The following is a 19,709-nucleotide window of genomic DNA, read 5'->3' as shown; positions in this document are numbered from 1 at the left end:
CATTAAACTTCAGAATAACGGTATTACAAAATTTGTTATTTTCAAGCAATATGATTACTTTTATTCAGGTTGAGGCAAACCATGCCAACCTTCTTGCCAAGGCAACATCCACTGACATTGTCAATGCACAAGGAGCCTGTGGTCAACCTTCTAGGGTATCACAGATCCAACTGAAGAAATATGATATTCGAGCTCTGTCTGAGCTGAATTGTGCTCTTGATAAAAAGGTACAAGATGCAGCTATATGCAACCTGCTATATTCAGTTGAACAACCTGCAATACTTGTGATGCTCAGTTATGGCACAGATGGTTGTCACTGTCTGCCATTTTACAGGGAGGATTTGTTTTTCTTTGGTCTATGATTTAATTCTGCAACACTTCCGGTTTTGGCTCAATGTTCCTTCCATTTTCAGACTGTCCTCATTATTGTCTTTTGGGATTTGGATTGTAAATTACACACCACCGATTAAGCTGGCTAGGCATTTCCTTTGGAAGAGCACAACATAAAATCATAATGTGCACTCACCATTTTGGTCTCCTGGCTTTTGCAGTGCTAGCATTTTTATCCTTAATACTTGATTCAACACCGTACTTCTTCATGATCTTGTATACAAATGGAGTTGCCTTGGATTTGCATCAAGTTTGTGACCATATTTTCCCCTGTTTTATAATTATAGGAATTGTGGTTGGTGTTGCTTAAAAACACAAATAATGATGTAATGGAAAACCCAAAAAATGGAGATAACTCTTTAAAAGATTCTGAACCTTTCAAGAAGCACTTGGGCACAGTACTTGTACAACTAAAGGAAGCCAGTGGCCAGTCATGTGCCTTGCTTATATTTGCACTCACGCTGTATATGATTTGCATGTTCACTTTCAGATTTATGTGCTGCAATCTTGCTTCAACCTCTAATCACTTTATATATCTGACAGGCCTCTTCTGCTTTACTCAATGTGCCTGCTTGGCTGAAACCTCCAGCCAATTCCTGTTTCTCTGGTATGCTAAGACCGCAAAGTTCTTGTGTTTCTCAAGATTCAGGATCTGCTGTTCTCGAGATTGTTAGAGGGTTGAGATTAAAGGCACATATTATGGTAGATGCTGCTGTCCAGGTATTCACATTCAGTCTTCTTGCTCTCCTCACTCTTCCATGCCTGCACACCGATCTGAAATGTGTTTGCAGAAATTCTGAATGTAATCATTTTTTAATTCTGCTATTACTGATGAAAGTGGTTCTATGATCCCTTAATCATGACCATCCATTTAATCTTGAAAACAAAATTCTGTGGTTCTCATACATTATATCAATATAAGATTGATGGTTCTTCCATTTCTCTGCAACTCATTATATACTCGTTGGTGATTGGTGCTGCAGACTGAGCCTGTTACGCAACCCATTAGATGGAACTCAGCAATTCCTAAGTTGGGCCTGTTGGGAACTTTTTTTTAAAAAAATATATTAAATTTTGAGCGAACTCATGTTCAAGTCCTCTTAGATACTTATCTGGAGGTTCATTGTCTTATATCTGCTGGTTGCTAGTAATATATCTAGCTTGATGTTCTCTTCATTATAGAATTAACCAGAGGCATGCATCCATTATCTAGTTATCACTTAGTGATGCAATAACTATTGCAGGCAATTTCATCCATGAAAGAAGGGGAAGATGCCTTTGCGAGAATCGGAGAGGCATTAGATTCTATGGATAGAAGTCATTTGGGATCAGAATCTAGGGCACAAATGATCAGGTCCCAGGAGGAGGCCAATACCGGTTTAGGCCTTCAAAATCAGTTGATTCCCAGCACACCAGAGCCTCAGGTTAACTGCAATGTATCTGGGCCTCAATCAAATGATTCTGAAAAAATTGAGACAGCAATTCCTTCAGAGCTCATATCATCATGTGTCGCTGCTTTGCTCATGATACAGGTAACTTGGACATTTTGTACCACCGTGCTCTCTCTTGGATGGAAAATGTTCACTCCCGTTGATTTCCTATAATATCATGCTCATCATGTTTTAATAATACGCAGACATGCACTGAACGACAGTATCCCCCATCTGATGTGGCCCAGATAATTGATTCTGCTGTTACTAGCTTGCATCCATGCTGTCCACAAAATCTGCCAATATATAGAGAGATACAAATGTGCATGGGAAGAATAAAGACGCAAATACTGGCTCTAATACCAACATGAAACTGCTGCGCTCTACTGTACCCTACCATCAACCCCTTGTATATATGCTGTTGGAATCTTGGTTTCAGCTTCATTTCCCAGGATCCACTAACCCCTATTCAGCATTAAATTTTTTTAGGTTACTGCTAATAGTGATCATTAATCATGAGTTAATAATATTTCTACAAGCTAGTGTAGTTCTTCCCCCCCCCTCTATTTATCTATCTAATTATTCCCCCGCTTAACTAGAATGATGTCATCTTCAATGAGGAAATTTTGTTTTTTTTTTTTTTATCCATTTTGTTTCATTCGATCAAAGAGAATAGAAATTGTTTCTAGAATTGCTGTTTAATGCAGAATATTTTCTTGAGAATTTGTTCTCCTTCTCATGATCCACTGGTAGAACACATCCTACATGGTGGTTTGTGCATGGACTGCCTGCCACATAATGAACTGCACCGTCTCATAATTATAGGGAGATCAAGTAATTTGAATGATAAGGCTTGCAGCAACGTAGTTTTCTTGCAAAGCCGGCCTTATAATTACGGCCAACAGTACTGTTTTTCATCATACGTCAGGTCAGCTTTATAATGATGTTTTGGAAAAAAAATAAAAACTATTCTTGAAATTGGGTTATCCCGTTTGGTCTGTCAGTTTGTGTTTACAAAGGTTAACTTTCAAACAGGTTTAAAATAAAATCTAAGGCTAGGCTTTGATTCAATCGGCAAGGCCGGTCGAGCTAAACAAGGTTCAAAATAATTAGTCTTCTGTTAAGAGATCTGCATACCGTAATGATGAATGCTAGATTCTTCCATTGATAAATTTCCCATCCGATCAACTTTTTCCCTCGTACCTTGTCTTTGTTAGTTAGAGTCCAAGGAATGTTTTCTCAGAAGCTGTGGTAAAATGTAGATGAAGCTCTTCATTTTCATTTTTCTATCACCATAATCGGCCAAGTCAATCCCTCGTCTCAGGCTAGAGACCCCTCAATCCATGTTACTGTCCTCACTAATATGTAATCACTTTCAAGCTGAATTTTTCAGTGTAACCCGGTAAAAAAAGACTAATCATATTAAAGAAATTTATTAATATCAACAATTAACTTCCAGAAAATACGATAAGAGTTAATTAATTATTCCAAAAGAATGAGATATGTTAATGATATCGATAGAATAATATCTTGATATCAAATGAAGATTGATCCATAAAAAGATGACGTTCAAAATCATTTTATTCTTGTTGTGATTTTCAAGATGAAAAATGCATATTGTAAAGAAATCTATGTTTAAATTTTATGTGTCAAAAGAAATATCTTGAAAATTATTACCTATCATTATTATTATTGTTGTTGTTATCTTTTATATTTATATGTACATTTTATTTGTTATTTTCAGGTCCATTGAGGTCACGTCAGGAGTGATATTAGTTTAGGTATTTTTTGCTATGTAATTATGTTGTTATTAAAGACAATTATTTTCTAAACTTAAAAAGTAATATTGATATGTAAATTCGGATGTATGACTTTAATCTAATGATGTAATTCTAAATATCTACTTTAATCATGCATGTTTATAGTTGAAATTGAATCTTTCACTTGAATTTCATTATATAATATTGTTACACATGATATAGTTTATGCAATGATAATATATAGCAATGGAATTATGCATTGTTTTTTTTTTGTGAACTTGAATTTTATAATATTATTGAATAAGACGTTTTATGTTGATGATGATGAGTTTGGTTGAGATTCAGGATGATTGGATCGGGATGTGAAATGACATAGAAAATGTAAATATAATATTGTCGATAATTTGAAACCTCAAAGAAACTCTGCTGAAATTTTAACGGATTTTTTTTAAAAAAAATTCTTGAAATTTCTAGATACATGTTACTATTTTTTTTTATTATTTCCCAACTCTTTTTTATTATTAACTTTTTAAAAAATAAAAAATTCAACATAATACTAAGCTTATCCTGTGTTAGTCCCTGCTCTAAGGAGACTTATTAATTTTGACTTGAAATTCAAGTTTTTAAAATATGATACTAACTTGAAGAAAACATGTCAACTTATTTAAATTTACTTTTAGATTAAAAATATCACTTTAGGTATATATTAATTCCTAAAAACTAGAAAATATGTTGAACTAATTGTTAAAATCCAAGCGCAATGAAAAAAAAAATTGATGCTAACTTCACCGAAAACGCATTAATGTTATTTTTTAATTCTTTTTTTTAAAAAAATATTTATAAATTCGTGTATACGTCAAAAAATATTTATAAGCACATGAATATGAACACTGAAGCACCGTAAAAATACCTCAGATCTTTTAGAACAAAAACCCCAGATCTTGTAGATGTACAGGTAATTCCACGTCATTTTTGCTGGTGTGCAAATATTAAAAGAAAGTGCAAAAACTTCACTTCTTGATCATCCTTGATTACACTTTTTTTTTTTTTTCTCTTGCTTCTTGTGCCAGGTGATTTTTAGCTACTCACTTGTTCACTTACAGCAGTAAATCTACTGTTCCTCTCCAGTGCGACCATGGGTGAGCCCCCACCATATCCGCAAATTGAACCAACTACCTTCGACCTGATTGCTGTGGGCACTGGTTTAGCAGAATGCATTGTTGCTGCTGCAGCTTCTGCTTCTGGAAAAACTGTCCTTCACCTTGACACTAACCCATTCTATGGGTCCCATTACTCCTCTCTCTCGGTCCCGGAACTCACATCTTTCCTTATTTCCAATTCTACAGCTTCCTCACCACCATCTTCCACCTCAACCACAACTGACATCCCTGATTACTCCATTGTAAATCTCACCACTCAGCCGGTATATTCAGATGTTGAGATTTCCTGTTTTTATCCTGAACTATTGGAAGAAAACTTACGGAAGTTCAATTTGGACTTATGTGGACCAAGGGTGTTATTTTGCGCCGACAAGTCAATTGATCTTATGTTAAAATCTGGAGCAAGTAATTATGTGGAGTTCAAGAGTATTGATGCCAGTTTTGTTGGTGATGAGAATGGAAAGTTATGGAATGTGCCAGATTCCAGAGCTGCCATATTTAAGGATAAGAGTTTGACTCTGATGGAAAAGAATCAGTTGATGAGGTTTTTCAAGCTGGTGCAAGGGCACTTGGATGCCACAGTGGCGGCGGGTTCTTCTGGTAATGATGGGATTGGGAATGGGAATGATGAAGAGGAAGGTAAGACGAAGATTTCAGATGAGGATTTGGAGAGGCCATTTGTTGAGTACTTGTCAAAAATGCGGTTGCCTCCAAAGATTAGATCGTACAGACTGCTGTTGCCTTTCTCTATCAGTTAGCAAGAGTATATTTGTTATTTGTGCGTTTTGTTTCCCTGTTTGGTCTAAAGTTTACTGGATTTTGGTTATCTCTGCTTGTCTGCAGGATTATTCTGTATGCTATAGCTATGGCAGATTATGATCAAGATGACATGGGGGTTTGCCAAAATTTGCTCAAGACTAAAGATGGAATAGATCGTTTGGCTCTATACCAGTCATCAGTTGGGAGGTTAATTCTTTTATAGTTAAGCAGTTATTCTCTGGTTTAAAATTTGGGTGGGTGCTATAGAGCTGCACTCGCGACTTGTATGATATCTTGATCAGAAACACATATTGCGTTAACTACAAGATTATATTATTTTTCCTTCCAGTATTGAACACCACAGAAAGTGTAGGGTAGGAGCAGATAAAGAGAGAGAAAAATGTTGAGTTCTAGTTCTGTACTGGCAACTAAAAATCTAACCTTGATTTATGGCTTGGAATGTTGTATTAGTTAAGCAATTTACATCGATTTGCTTTAAGTTTGTTGTTTATAATTCTTACTCCTTTCAGGTTTACAAATGCTTCCGGGGCCCTAATTTATCCCATTTATGGTCAAGGGGAACTGCCACAAGCCTTTAGCCGCCGCTCTGCTGTCAAAGGTTGCATTCACGTAAGTTCACTGAAAGAAACTGTGGCTTCTTTCTCTTGGTGAAATATGAACTATCATTTTTGGTTAATAGTTAAATCTGATATATTTTCTTTTGTCCATGTGTTGTGTAAGTAACTTGTTCCTAAATGTGATTGACACTGTTTGATCTGTTCTGCTGCTTTAGATACTTGGGTGTTATTTGATTTTCACAAGAATGGTCACAGGTGTACTTGTGCTATTTTTTCCTTATATTTTGCGGGAACATAAAAAAATTGCAAATAATGTTTACTTATTATACTATAGAATTTTGTTATAAAGTGGACAGAAACAGTTTTTGCTTTGTCAAGCTAACATGCTCACCTGCTTTCGAGACATTTGTCATACAGGTTCTGCGAATGCCAGTGACTGCGTTACTTATGGAAAAGGTGCTAAAATATGCTTATAATGTTTAATACATGGACGGCATAAAATGATATAGTCACCTGTTAGGGCAAATGAATTATCTTTTCTTAACTTTTTTTTTCCAGGATAGTGGGAGTTACAAAGGTGTTCGATTGGCTTCTGGCCAGGACATATTTAGCCAGAAGCTGGTTCTGGATCCATCCTTTACACTTGCCTCACCATCAGCCTCTCCATCGGATCTTCTGCATGAAAGTTTTAACTTTTTGAGCACCAGAGATGTTAAAGGGAAGGTGGCCAGAGGGATATGCATCACACGAAATTCCTTGAAGCCAGATACATCAAATCTTCTGGTTGTATACCCCCCTCGATGTAAGATCAGCATATAGTTTCATTTCTGTTCCTTATTGAGTTTATAGGAATCATACGGTTCAAACTTTTTATCCCTTTTGTCTAGCCCTGTACCCTGAGCAGATTACATCAATTCGAGCTCTCCAAATAAGTGGCAACTTGGCTGTTTGTCCTTTGGGCATGTGAGTTACCACCAGCCACTTTCTTTTATGTTTTTACTTTCCTTGACTTCTGATTCTACTGCTGACTACCTGTTAGGACTGCATTTGTAACATGAGTAATCATGCAAGATCAACATGAAAAATATTAGGGAGACCTTGTCCTTGCTCACCCCATTCCTGGATTTATATTGACTCTTTTGGAGAGAGTTCCAAATAACTAGTACATTTAGAAATACATACATTAACCGTGACAGCTTGGGATGAAAACCATTACAAGGAGATAGACATCTAATTATTTATGGTTTTGTTCTTCAAAATGTTTCCACACCCGTAGCATCATTAAGGTGATAATAATGGACGTCTTTTTCATTCATTGAGAACTACTACTTCTCATAGTACAGTAACCCCCTGCCTCTCAAAAGAATATGGGATCCTTGAGTTAACAATTTCTCTGATTATTTGTTTCAGGTTTGTGCTCTATCTTTCAGCTTTGTGTGATGATGCCATTCAAGGGAAGAGGTTACTAAATGCAGCTATGAATGCCCTTCTGACTTTTCCTGATTCTGTAAATTCTGAAAGCAGTTCCACAGTTCAGAGTGAGAATACTGAAGAGAAACCCAGTGTCATTTGGAGCGGGTTGTATATTCAGGAGATGTCTACGGTGCTTCATGTCTTGAACTTTTGTCTCTTACTATTAGCATCTCACGTGTGCACACACGCGCCCGCACGTGCTCATGCACACCTGTGGGGGTTATTAGAACTCATGTTTAGAACTTGCGGTTTAGTTTTATCTTATGTGTTGGTAGTTTCAAGTTAATCTTACACTAAGTTCACATGTGGGGCTTAATACTTAGGGTGCCTCATCATAAACGCTTAAGGTTACTTCTCTTTTGTCACGTGCCTGCCTATCTGGAGTTTTAGAACCTGATGGCTGCTGCCCTGGTGTTCCCCTCTTCTTCCTCTCTTGAATCTACCTCCCTCCCTTCAATTTATTCTCTAGATTTTATTGAATTTCTTCCTTGCATGTTCCAGCTGCCTCTATTTTCTTCTTCCTGTACTTGTTTTGGGTAGTTGGAGCCCATCAAAGTTGTTTCAGCAGGTCACTTGAGTCCCTTTAGTTCAACTATGAGCTGTTGCTCAATGATCTCCTGCTTCATCTTTCTTTTTTCTGCTAGTGTCATCAGTCAAATCAATCCCCAACTCACATTAGAGACCAGCCTCGATTCATTTGAACTTTCTTAACTAGATCCTATGATCATTTTTAAGCTGAATGAATGGTTGTGCTTTAATGGTTTCAATAGGTTATATTAACTCTTGCTTGCTTCAATTCCTGTAAATCTATGACCTTGAGTTGGATTGACTTTCTTTTATTAAATGTTGCTTGAGTAAATATGTCGCGTGGTTGTTGTTGCTGTTTTTTTTTTTTTTGACCTCCCAGTTTAGTAGCAGTCTAAGCAATGCTTCCTTTTGCTCTGAAATGGCTATCAGGTGTACTGGATTTAAAAAATCTGATACTTTATAACTATTGTTGCTCAGATTTAGTGAAACTCAGAACTGGTGCATGATAGATTGATTTTTTACTGTTTGAACACGAAACATGGTGCTGGATGTGTAATTTTTTTGGAAAGTTAGGTATATAGATGTGCATGCATTTAGGTTGATATTGGTATGCCATCTCTTTTGTTTCAGGGTCAATTTGATTCTATCAACTTTGCTCCCATGCCCGATGGAAATCTGAATTACAACGATATATTAGATGCAGCTTTGAAGGTATGTTATCCTTTATTTAACATTTATGATGCTTCAGGTTCCATTATCCTAAACGCCTAATTTCTGTATATCACTTCAGTGTATTCCTGTTTTCTCTTTTATGTCCCATCCAACAAGTTGTTAAATAGGAAAATGAATGTCAGTGATTCAACAACCACAAGCCAATATGCATGCTTACTAGATCACATTGTATACTCAAGAGTTTTTCATTCTTTTTGGCCGACTGAGAATTCAATACTAGTGCTTCTACTTGACAGCTCTTTCAGGAGATGTATCCAAATGAAGAAAAATTCCCAGAGACAACTCCACCTGAGAATTCCGAGGATGATATTGAACTCACTCTAGAGACCTAGATATAATGCTGGACTGGATCAGTTTGCTAATTATGCTGCTGTATTCAATCACTTCCCTATCTCTGCCAGCAATTATCTGGGCGTTATGCACCTGGTGCATGGTTGTTGTGGTTGCATCGAGTGGTTTATGAAGCTCTATGCATATTTGTTAAAGCAGTTGAGGGGAAAACAAATGTGATGCTACCACACACGTTTCCTGTTTTGTGAACTTCAAAAATTCAGAGATGCTTGGCTTTTCAAGCAACTATTTGTTGTAAAACATGAAAAAACTCATCAGAGAGATCACTGTTACATGAAAACTTGATGATAAGAGTTAAAATACTTCTTTGTAAACATGACAAGTGAATCTGTATCAGTGGAAATATGTTGATTTCAACAATTATTAGTTTGCTCGTTATCTTTGTTCTTTGATCCATAGACATCATATCATGCACAGCCTGCCTTGAGATTTAATTTGTGGTGGCCAATGCACAGCCCTTTAACACAGCACTTTGACTACAGGAAAGTGAAAATCTGGCCAACAGGTGCTAACCCGAGTACAGGTATTTTTCATTATCGTGATGTCATATTCATTCTAAAGACCTTCAAATTTGAAAAAATTTTTGTTAGGATTTTATCAGTGGATAAGCCAAGCACCTAACAGAAAAGAAGGGCAGGAGACAGCACAAAATAACATGAAAATATGTATACACAAAAAAGAAAGAAAGAAATAAAAAAAAAGACAATTTACATATTTTGCTATCTGTTTATGATTGTTCAGCTTTTGTTGTCTGAAAAGCCAAGCCAACTAGTAAAAAGAGAATCATGCGAAGATAATATAAACAATTTTTGTTCTGCTGCTTCATTCAATTCACTCTATCTGCCCAAGTGGGAACTAGGCTGGTGATAGATAAGGAAGGATATTTGGCAAACTGTAATTGGCCAAAGATGTCATACCACCGAAATGACATTGTTTTGTGAATCCAAGATGTGCAGCATTCCATGAACTTGAAATCCATTCAATGTTGCTTTGTGTATATGTGTTTGTTTTTGTTTCAATGTTGACAAAAGAGAGGACATTGTAGTTTTTCAGGTTCTAGAGCTTTTTAATTACTCCAATTCTGTTCATTGGTCAGGATTTTTTTTTATAGCATCAGACTACTTGAAGATGCACTGATGATACTTAAGTGGGTGCTTTCGTTTAGGAAATTGAGTGTCTAGTTATGATTTGAGAGATTTGTGTAGTTTGCTTTTGACAAGTTCTTGCTCATCCTTTGGAAATGGTTTGAATTTCAATTTATTTGTTCATAAAAGTACAAGAGTGTGATCTAATGAACCAATTTTGAGTGATCCTATAGAATTCTTGTGTTTTAAGCTGAGATTATACAATTGAATTTTTAACTTCAAACTTTTCCAAACAAGAAAAATGGCTAGATAGAGTTTCACTTGCAACAATTTTTTATGTTCCAAACAAGCTGAAAAAGAAAGGTGGAAAAACTTCATTGTTGATGGTACTTGATAAGACTGATTTTTCTTGTTTCCATGTGATTTGGAGCTACTCGATTGCTTATTTGCGGCAGCTAATCTACTGTCCCTCTCATGTGCTTCCATGGGTGAGTTGGGCACTCTACCCACGAATTGAAGCAACCACCTTTGACCTGATTGCCATGGGCACTAGTTTACCACAATGCACTATCGCTGCTACAGCTTCTGCTTGTGGAAAAACTGTCCTACTTGACCCTAGCCCCTCCTTTGGGTCCCATTACACCTCTCTCTCCATCCCCAAACTAGAATTGTTCCTCAATTCCAATTTAAAACAGCCATATTTGTGTGCCATTGTGGTTAAAGGTCATGATTACTAAGATCATAAATCTCATCACTCGGCCCATTTATTCAGATGTTGAGATTTCATATTTTTTTCTCCTGAATAATTGGAGAACTAGCGAAAGTTCCATTGAGGGTTATGTGTTGAAGACAAGTCTCTTGACCTAATGTCACGATTTCAAGTACACAAGTATGATGAGTTTAAGAAAGTTGATGCAAGTTTTGTTGGTGATGAGAATGGCTAGTTATGCAATGTGCCAGATTCGAGAGCGACTATGCTGACAGATTAGAGATTGAATTCCATGGAGAAGAATCAATTGATGGGGTTTTTTGGATTTTTTTAATTTGGAGCCATTTTATGCCAGATTTTTGAAGCAAAATAACATGAAAGACAGGCAAGCATGAGAGCAAAACTATGCTAGAATCAAGAAGCTGAGATCAGAAACTGAAATTGAATCAATCACCAACATTCTACCAACAGCATGGGTTGCCATAGGCAGTTCAATGCACTTTGAACCTCATTTTCTGTTGGCAATAATAAACATGGCGTTTTGTCCATCGGCATGATTTGACTTTATAACAATTTAGGTTAAATGGGGGAGAAATGGAAGACTCACAATTTACAAATTCTTTTTTGCTCTTTGAATTTCCTATCCTAAAAAAGAAAAAGTGTGGGGGTCAGAATCATGGGGCCCTTCCAACCTAAGAGAACAATGAGTGAAGACTGGTCCTCTCCAATGTCACCACAGCATGCAAATTGCTTAACATCTAAGCTATATCCCCAGCAGGAACCTGAAGACATCACTCAGTGAGATAACCCCTTCTACACGCTTGCTGCCAGCTTCCACAATCAAAAGCCTCCTAACCCCTGAAAAGACCACGCAACAAAGCAATTAGAAAACGTGTTACTAGTCCAGACCCCGAGGTCAGAACTACTTATGGTGAAAAGTTGATGTAGAAAAAAAAATCATATTGCTGTAAGAGTACCGGGATTTGCCAAACGCTCCATCACTTTCTGTAGAGAATCAGTCCGCAAACACATCTGACATCTCTGTCCATTGTAGAATGCATTTGAAGAATTTGCATTCTGACCCAATTGCAGAGCCTAAAAGGGTATGAAAGAGCAGATCAATACAGTAGGTTCATGCCATGCATGTTTTATTCAAAAATGCAGTTTACTTTATCACTTCCAGTCATTTATCTTCTCCTGATTTAGTTGAAGGTATTTATTGTTTCACAAATGGAGATTCATGTACAGAGGCTGCGGATTGGTTCAGACCATTGCAAGAATGTGCATACAACTGCATGTAAATAGAGCACAAAGTAATCAAAACTAATTACCTGATGAATACTTATTTCATCGAGATGAATTTGTGCATAGGCTTTATCTTTTGCCAAAGCAGTGATATCACTGTCAAGGAAACAACAAACTTAAGTCACAGTTGGCTTAACCTGCAATTCAACAATAACAAAGATCCAAAACATGCAAGCACATGCACTCACAGATGCACAAGTTACCTTCGAGAATATACATCCAGCAGTGAATCATTATCATTTACAATTGGTATTGAACTGACATTGGCTGTATCAGGAAGGTATTATAGCACAAGGTTAGGAGAGGTTAAAGAAGATCAATCAGCAATATGCACACTCAGAAACAGATAGAAGAGGACAGTTGTAGCTTGTGGTAATCTTTTGACGTGTGAATTACCTTGAGCCAACAAAGACAGAGCAGCACCGAGAGAAGCATTTGGTCTCAACATTGCAAATGGCCGTCTGTTTGGTTCCCCAATTTTTGGAACCCATGTACCCAAAGGAATTGAACAAATTGGCTGTTGAAGAATGGGTAAGGAGCCAGCAGAATGTCTGAAATACCTGCATATACCTGACAATTAGGTCCATGTGTTAGCAACAAGTTATACATCCTCAAGCATCAAACCAAGAAAGCTTACATTTTAGTATTCCAGACAGGGAAGCAAGATGAAGTAGCTGCGGAAATGAGCCATCCTGAGAAGCAGAATGAATAATGGGAACTGTTGATACGCTGTTTTGCAAAATTTTCAAAGAAACATCTTTCATCGAATCATATGGCCCTGCCTGCATATTAAACAAGTGGTGGATAATAATTACTGACATAGCAGATTGCAACACCAGAATAAGAAATCAATAAAACTAGAGAAATGGTTCTACATCTGAAGCAGCTCATTTGCACCATCTGATTCACAAAATTCAATACAGGTGACTTCAAGCAGCATTGCCCTAATCTAAAAGGAGCATTTCAACCCATTTGCTGTTGCAGACCATATGGAACCAAGTAAGGTGCTAAAAGAATTCAACATTGAAAACAAAAATTATTTTCCAAGCAACCGTTTCCCTAAGTGTGTTTGTCATTCTACCATCCTAAGTTTAGAGATGATTGTGCCCATAAGAGCAAGATATACAATCATACATGAAAAGCCCAACATGTAAGATACTCAAATAAATGACAAATAATGGCTGGGAGATTATTTTGGATTCTAAAGAATCTTAGCAAGGCATCAGAAGAAACACTAACATGGATCAGATGTTTAGAGTATGCTCTCCCACTACCATCAATCTGTCTGTTGAGATGCATTTTTCCTTCCTTCCAAGCAGATATAGTATGTGTCTCTAATTCTTCCTCCGTCAGATTAGATCCATGAGTTCCAAGCTGAAATTGCGAGGTTCATAAATGTTAAACAACTGAGAGACACAAATGCCAAACATGTACAATAGCAAAACAGTTAAATATACTCTAGGAACTTAACTAGTCCTTCATTTCGTACATAGACAAATGTAAAAGAATAAGCACATTAACAATACATCCAAAGACAACGTCCTTAATTTACAATGCCTGCATGTGCTTGTGTACATCCACATGAATGCACATGTTTTGTGATACCTTTGAAAACATGCAATTGAAGACATGTAGAAATGTAAGAGCACAAGTACATACACTCTAGGAACTTAACTAGTCCTTCATTTCTTACAAAGACAAAGGTAAAAACACAAGTAGATTAACAACAATTACAAAGACAGATCCTTAATTTAAAATGAATGCACATATTTTGTGATACCTTTGAAAACATGCAATTGAAAACACAAGACAGACTTTAGTGATCATGCACGAAATGAAGACATCAGAAAACTAATAAGCATGTAAATGTAACCATTTTTCTTTAAAGCCTATGTTACGATTGCTTAGTAGTGTGGGATTGTAATGCAAATGACTTGATTTCTTGGAGAGTTTTCGCAGGCAGCCAAGTCAAAATTCAATTTCTTCAGTTATTTCTCTTAGCAAAACAAAAATAGGTTTCTTGTAATTGATAAGAAAATGTACAGCAATTCATTTGCCAAAACTCATGATGAATCTAATCAGCACTAAAACAGACTATGCAGCTAAAGAAGAAAATAGCACTAGCAGTTCCTGTTTTTCCTGCGAATTGTATCTTCCAATCCTAAGTGTTTATTTTTGGTATTTATATAACAACCATAAGCCCTAGAGGGAACGCAGACTTAATTAAGTTATCAGTCTAGTCCCTTATCTACGTACAGCATTTTTTGTCTTCAGTATATTGCAATTTCACTTAAAATCATCATGGATCATATTAGCATTGGAAAAGAAGTGCCAAAATACACACCTCCCTCAGAATCAAGATGAAGTCCAATGCAGTAAGCACTCCAACAAACTGGCCCTTGCAAAAGTCCCAGAGAGGAGCCATAGGGATGCCCTAAAATTGGCTCAAGTCAGCAAGAGAAATCTGAGCTAATATTCAACTACTATAAATGTAGCAGTAGCATATTGAATTGACAGAAAATCCCATAGGGCCAATAGTTCCAGAAATCATTATAAAATAGAAAAATAAGTTATACAATATGCCTAGGTACAAAGGATTAGTTTCACATTCGTTAGCAAGAACATTAACTTGCTGCATGTTTTCAGCTTATGTCTGTCCGTGTTTGCATGCATAGTGGAGATTCACCTGTTCATAGAGAATATGAAAGGCTTGCTTCACAGGTAGAGTAACATCCAAGGCAATAACCTGAAAAGTAAGACAGAACAAGGAACAGATGAACCTCCTGGTTATGGTTGAAAACATAGAGAATGAGAGTACAATTAGTTCCTGAAGAAGGTAAAGCATTCAAACCTTGCCTGACTCTGGAAGCAGCTCGTATGCAGTATGTGTGGACAAGAAAGCAGAAATACGATGACGAGAGACCTCCAACTCAGTTGCTGATATCCCTTGGATTACTTCCTGTAAAGTACGAACTAACAGAGTGACCAACTCTGCCCCAAAGGAATACACAGGAAGCATCTAGCATAAAATAATTAATAATCTCAACAAGATTCGTCGCCTTTTCTGTTTCATGATTTCAAGAGATGAACAAACTTAAGCAGCTCAATGTCATACTCATTCCCAAATTTGCCATTTGGTCCTTTCCCCCAGGTTAAAATATTCTCAATTCACAAATTTGCTATTATGCTCCATTTCCAGCTCCAACCTATTTTTCTCTTGTAATAACCCCAGAAAGGAAGTTTAAAGAAGTCTTTTCAGCTAAAAAAAACAAGGAGGGCTGAAAAAGAAACAAGGGGGGTAACAGTTGCTGTTTCTTTATTTAAGATGATTCATCTGCCTCATTTTATCTACTTTGGGCCTCCCTACTGATATGTTTACATTCCCCTGAGGCAATACAAAAATAATCCATACATGCAATTCTGAATTGAATCTTGTCTATGAAGAACAAACAAGAGATGCAACAGCACGGATGAAACACAACATGGATGCACATAAACGGAGGTCTAAGATTGAGAAGGTGCAATAGCTGCTAAAATTCAAAGAAAAAATGGCTACTCTCAAGCATTGCCACGAGGATGGTGCTTAGAAAATAAGAACACACACTATGAGATACAACAGCCAAGTATCTGGGCTTAAAAACTGGTCTGAAAGCGACTGTTAATGTCAAAGCTGAAATGTATCTTACCGGGCAAACAGAAACATCATCCAGCTCCATGTTGGATCTCCCAGGTGTCTCGGAATTAAGAATTTGTGGAGGATCCTTAGTTAAGACAACAGTATTTACCACCCCATAAGGCCCATCAACAAAAGATAGCTGCTCATCAACCCGCCATTGTCCATCTACACGGAACTTGAACTGTGTGCAAAAATGACAATGATTTTGAAGGTAGCAGAGATGTTAGAAATACACATTCCTTAATTGTTGATGAGAACATTAGTTAGGAAAAATAGCACACATAGATGCACCAAACAGAGAGCACTTTAACATTCTATCTCATTCCTACAACCATTAACATATTAAAAAGGAGAATGAAGACCCTGCAAAGGTTACAGAAAGCCAGTAGTTTGTATGGTTCCTTCTTAGCTTAGCCTAAAGCAGATTCAATCTCTTAAAAGACTAAAAAAATAACATTACTAACTTAACTGACTTCTAAAATCGAGAGCAATTTGAATATGAGATGTCAATCGAATCAGATTAATCGTCTAAAAACATTCTGAGAAAGCAACAGATAGAGCCAGTCAAAAACCACATGCTAATGCAGAATGCATATGTTGGTGGCCGTAAAAACTTGAACAAGCTCAGTTTTCTATTATGACAATAATCTTGATGTCAATGTAAAAGCCAATGGATTATGTCCCAAAAGCTTAACCTTGTGAAGGGAAATGCTGAGAAAACTCCATAGTCATGAATCATTTACGTTCCATTGGGATGATTCTCTTCAAAGATGGCTCCTTTCTGAGTGATAGCCTAAGGCCAACTCCACTATAGCTTTCATTGCCATGTTCCATTGTTACATTTTAAAAATAATTTATTGCCTTACATTTCTATTACTCAATTTTGATGGCTTACGAGATCAAAAGGCTCGTAAATTATTATAGATAACTAACAAAGTTATAAAATATCTTTGTATAGCATAAGCACATTGATTAGTGATTAACATAAATTCAAGTTACTTTCCTTTCAACCCTAAAAACTTACATAATTATATAATGCAACAAAAGATTCCCACAAATGCCAACTACAAAGTCATCATCACAGGCATAACTGTTAAACATGCTTTACTAACTGAGTTGGTTTAACATACCTGATGCAATCCAGGCACTAAGCTAACAACAATTTGAAATACATTAGGGCACCCCTCCACCGGGGACATGGGTAAAAGATCAATCCACCTGCCCAAATTACAACTCAATTAGACACCCACGTCACACCAAAACACAAACCAAAAAACCCTTAAAGTTATGAAAATAGAACACATTATCAATAACAGAACTAAAAGCCATTTGTAAATTCGCTACCACAAAAAGAATAATATTCTTGGTGATCATCACAAAAATCTGGTCAATTTAGCAACTTACCTAGTAAAGGTACCAAAGATAGAAACTTCTCCCCCTCCATAAGGCCAGACGAAGCGCACCGGAATTACTCCACTATTATCATGGCCAGTACTGGAACCAGAACCAAACATTTTCCGTCCAAAAAATAATTTATATAAATACACTCAATACTTGACACACCACCAATCAACAAAATCCCAATTCTAGCAAAATCACTCCAAGAGAAACCACAATTCAAATACCTATATTTTTCATTTCCCCAGTTCCCAACAAAAACTATAAAATCTAACCAACACCAGCGTGGGATCCTCTACAATTTAGCAGAGGACCCCTTATTGCTTATACATGCAAAATTCAACAAATAGGAGAAATTTAAAACAACACTATGAATTATCAAACCCCAAAAACCCTTAATGTTAATCAACAAAAATGATTAAACTTTAGTACCAAAACTCCACAACTCTCTACATGCAAGCATGAAACACTAACCAAATCAAAATCCCACCACTCTTATCCTCTTTACATCAATGATTCAAACTCAAAAAGTCAACAAATCAAACGGCCACAAAACCCCCCCAAAAAACCAACAAAATCATTCACACAGCATCAACCTCTGATCTGTGTAAAGATTGAAACTTTTTAGCTAAATCGGATTCAGGAGACTAAATTAAGAATACCCGGATGGAGAATTGAACGAGAAAGTAAGGTTTTTGTGGCTAATTTAGAGATTGAATTGAAGGGTTGGAGGGGGGAAAAAAGAGAGGAAAAATCCCTAATTTTGATAAAGAAAAATTGGCATTGTTGGATCTCAAAAAATAAAAGATGGGTTTTTTCATTTATCCATTTTCATTTATATTTTTTGTGGTGAAATTTTGGAGTGAAGAGAGAATCTATCTGGTGATTGAAGAACAGAAGCAGAACATAAGCTCTCTCGCACACAAAAACAAAATAAAGCAGAAAGAAAGCGATGAGTTGCAATAATAGTAATATTTAATGATTGCGGTAAAATCTACAGGGAATTAATGGTAAAAAAATAATTTAATATGTGTGGGTATTTGTCATTTTGTGATTGTGTCTTTTCTTATTCTCCTAGTTATTAAACAAGACGGGCCTGCCGGGTAGGCCTACATATACATAAAAAATAGAAAAAGAATTTATTCAATGTAACCTAACTAAAAACTTTGATTCACATTAGAAATTTTAGTTAAATCAAATCAATTTTTTTATATATATTTTTAAAAAATAATATTATTTTAATTTTTTTAAAAAAATTAAATTAACTTGAGTTAATTATTAAGATTAATCTCCGAGCTTAATTCAATAATTATGCTTCTTATATGTCCATTGAGATGTGATTCATGTTTGAGGATTGTTATTATATATAATTTATTTTGATGAGACCTAGAATTCGATCAATATTGTCACCTAACTCTAGCCGAGTTGCAAAAAAAATCTAGTAAGAGTTGAAATGTTTCTTTTGTTTTTAGAAAAAACAATATCGTTTTATTTAAAATAATAAAGTGAAATAAAATTGTTTTAGTTCATCTAACTTAATGCAGATTAATATACTAAATTCATAATCTGAATCATGGGCGGAATAACTTTGATTTAAGGTTTTAAATACTTCTTATATAAGTTTTCTTGTATTAAAACTAAACATTTTCTTGATTTGGTATTGGATCCAAACTTGGGTTTTACGTTGATGAAGATTTCTTTTCTCACAACATCTAATTGAATACGAGCTAAGGATGATAACATTGAAAACATATAAAAAGCATATTAATTGGGGATATAAGTTTACTACGCACGTGGAATTACATATGCTACCATCGCCGATCTATCAAAATACCTAATAAATTTCTTTCCATTACAGCTTCAGCATATGCTCTGCATTTGAGCCCCTTCAAAGTGCAAGAAATTTATGATGACGTTAAGGAAGGAGAGTTCTTGAAACCCGTCGAATTTGTTTGAATGCTTGTAATTAGAAAAGGGGGGAAGGGGATTGACTCCCATGCTTAACACTTGAAGTACCACTTCAAGGTCTCAGATTCAAATTATAAAAAAAAATTGCACTGGATTTATTAGGGATAAGGGAGGTTACTTCCGTTGCGCGCGAGTGTGTACGTATCGAATCAACCATCTAGGTGGTAGTCCAATGGTAAGAACTTGGGACTAAGGGGTTTGCTCCCTCTGTGGTCTCAGGTTCGAGTCCTGTGGTTGCTCATATGATGGCCACTAAAAGCTTACATGGTCGTTAATTTCAGGGCCCGTGGGATTAGTCGAGGTGCGCGCAAGCTGGCCCGGATATCTATGTTAATCTAAAAAAAAAAAAAGACGTATCGAATCTTTTATACATGTTTTTTCTCCCTCTTTTTTTTTATAGGAATTCC

The 19,709-nt window shown here is 36.2% G+C and overlaps 3 protein-coding genes across 18 annotated transcripts in view; 2 read left to right on the top strand and 1 right to left on the bottom strand.

Moving 5' to 3' along the window:
- Positions 1-2,543, top strand: part of LOC18098701 (rab escort protein 1) — a 101,668-nt gene extending 99,125 nt beyond the window's left edge. For 13 of the 14 annotated variants that reach the window (XM_052453006.1, XM_052453005.1, XM_052453008.1 and 10 more), the window contains 4 exons: positions 69-227; positions 934-1,110; positions 1,635-1,922; positions 2,027-2,543. In XM_052453006.1, the coding sequence (XP_052308966.1) occupies positions 69-227; positions 934-1,110; positions 1,635-1,922; positions 2,027-2,191 (789 nt within the window). In that variant the 3' untranslated portion in view covers positions 2,192-2,543. Of the gene's footprint in view, positions 1-68; positions 228-933; positions 1,111-1,634; positions 1,923-2,026 lie in introns of those variants that run through there. The other variant, XR_008059244.1, reaches the window with a different exon arrangement.
- Positions 2,544-4,518: 1,975 nt separating this feature from the next.
- Positions 4,519-9,539, top strand: LOC18098700 (rab escort protein 1). 3 transcript variants are annotated; one of them, XM_024601190.2, is made up of 10 exons: positions 4,519-4,535; positions 4,651-5,464; positions 5,584-5,706; positions 6,030-6,129; positions 6,495-6,533; positions 6,636-6,879; positions 6,965-7,040; positions 7,488-7,689; positions 8,709-8,789; positions 9,047-9,539. In XM_024601190.2, the coding sequence occupies exons 2-10, from the start codon at positions 4,716-4,718 to the stop codon at positions 9,140-9,142; spliced, it is 1,710 nt and encodes a 569-aa protein (XP_024456958.1). In that variant the 5' UTR covers positions 4,519-4,535; positions 4,651-4,715; the 3' UTR covers positions 9,143-9,539. The 3 variants fall into 3 exon arrangements, with proteins under 3 accessions (XP_024456958.1, XP_006382513.1, XP_024456957.1); XM_006382451.3 differs by lacking the exon at positions 4,519-4,535 and having other exon boundaries at positions 4,598-5,464; positions 7,488-7,680; XM_024601189.2 differs by lacking the exon at positions 4,519-4,535 and having other exon boundaries at positions 4,598-5,464.
- Positions 9,540-11,366: 1,827 nt separating this feature from the next.
- Positions 11,367-18,278, bottom strand: LOC18098699 (sucrose nonfermenting 4-like protein). The gene is made up of 13 exons (XM_006382450.3): positions 17,341-18,278; positions 17,067-17,154; positions 15,947-16,117; positions 15,112-15,219; positions 14,947-15,006; positions 14,605-14,694; positions 13,500-13,634; positions 12,898-13,042; positions 12,657-12,830; positions 12,464-12,527; positions 12,287-12,356; positions 11,933-12,050; positions 11,367-11,813 (listed from the first exon to the last, which is right to left on the bottom strand). The coding sequence occupies exons 1-13, from the start codon at positions 17,448-17,450 to the stop codon at positions 11,719-11,721; spliced, it is 1,428 nt and encodes a 475-aa protein (XP_006382512.1). The 5' UTR covers positions 17,451-18,278; the 3' UTR covers positions 11,367-11,718.
- Between the last annotated feature and the right edge of the window lie 1,431 nt (positions 18,279-19,709).

This window comes from Populus trichocarpa, chromosome 5 (genome assembly GCF_000002775.5).
Source record: "Populus trichocarpa isolate Nisqually-1 chromosome 5, P.trichocarpa_v4.1, whole genome shotgun sequence".
In the NCBI taxonomy this organism is placed as follows: Eukaryota; Viridiplantae; Streptophyta; class Magnoliopsida; order Malpighiales; family Salicaceae; genus Populus; species Populus trichocarpa.
Note: the sequence above shows the minus strand (reverse complement) of the source record. Positions and strands in the feature narration are given on the sequence as shown.

Excerpts from the sequence above, each read along its gene's own strand:
- LOC18098700 (XM_024601190.2), top strand. The coding sequence starts at position 4,716 with ATGGGTGAGCCCCCACCATATCCGCAAATTGAACCAACTACCTTCGAC. Across the intron at positions 6,534-6,635 it reads CTGCGTTACTTATGGAAAAG|GATAGTGGGAGTTACAAAGG; the intron begins GTGCTAAAATAT and ends TTTTTTTTCCAG. Across the intron at positions 7,690-8,708 it reads AGATGTCTACGGTGCTTCAT|GGTCAATTTGATTCTATCAA; the intron begins GTCTTGAACTTT and ends CTTTTGTTTCAG.
- LOC18098699 (XM_006382450.3), bottom strand. The coding sequence starts at position 17,450 with ATGTTTGGTTCTGGTTCCAGTACTGGCCATGATAATAGTGGAGTAATT. Across the intron at positions 13,043-13,499 it reads ACTCTAAACATCTGATCCAT|GCAGGGCCATATGATTCGAT; the intron begins GTTAGTGTTTCT and ends TTTAATATGCAG. Across the intron at positions 12,357-12,463 it reads CTGGATGTATATTCTCGAAG|TGATATCACTGCTTTGGCAA; the intron begins GTAACTTGTGCA and ends TTTCCTTGACAG.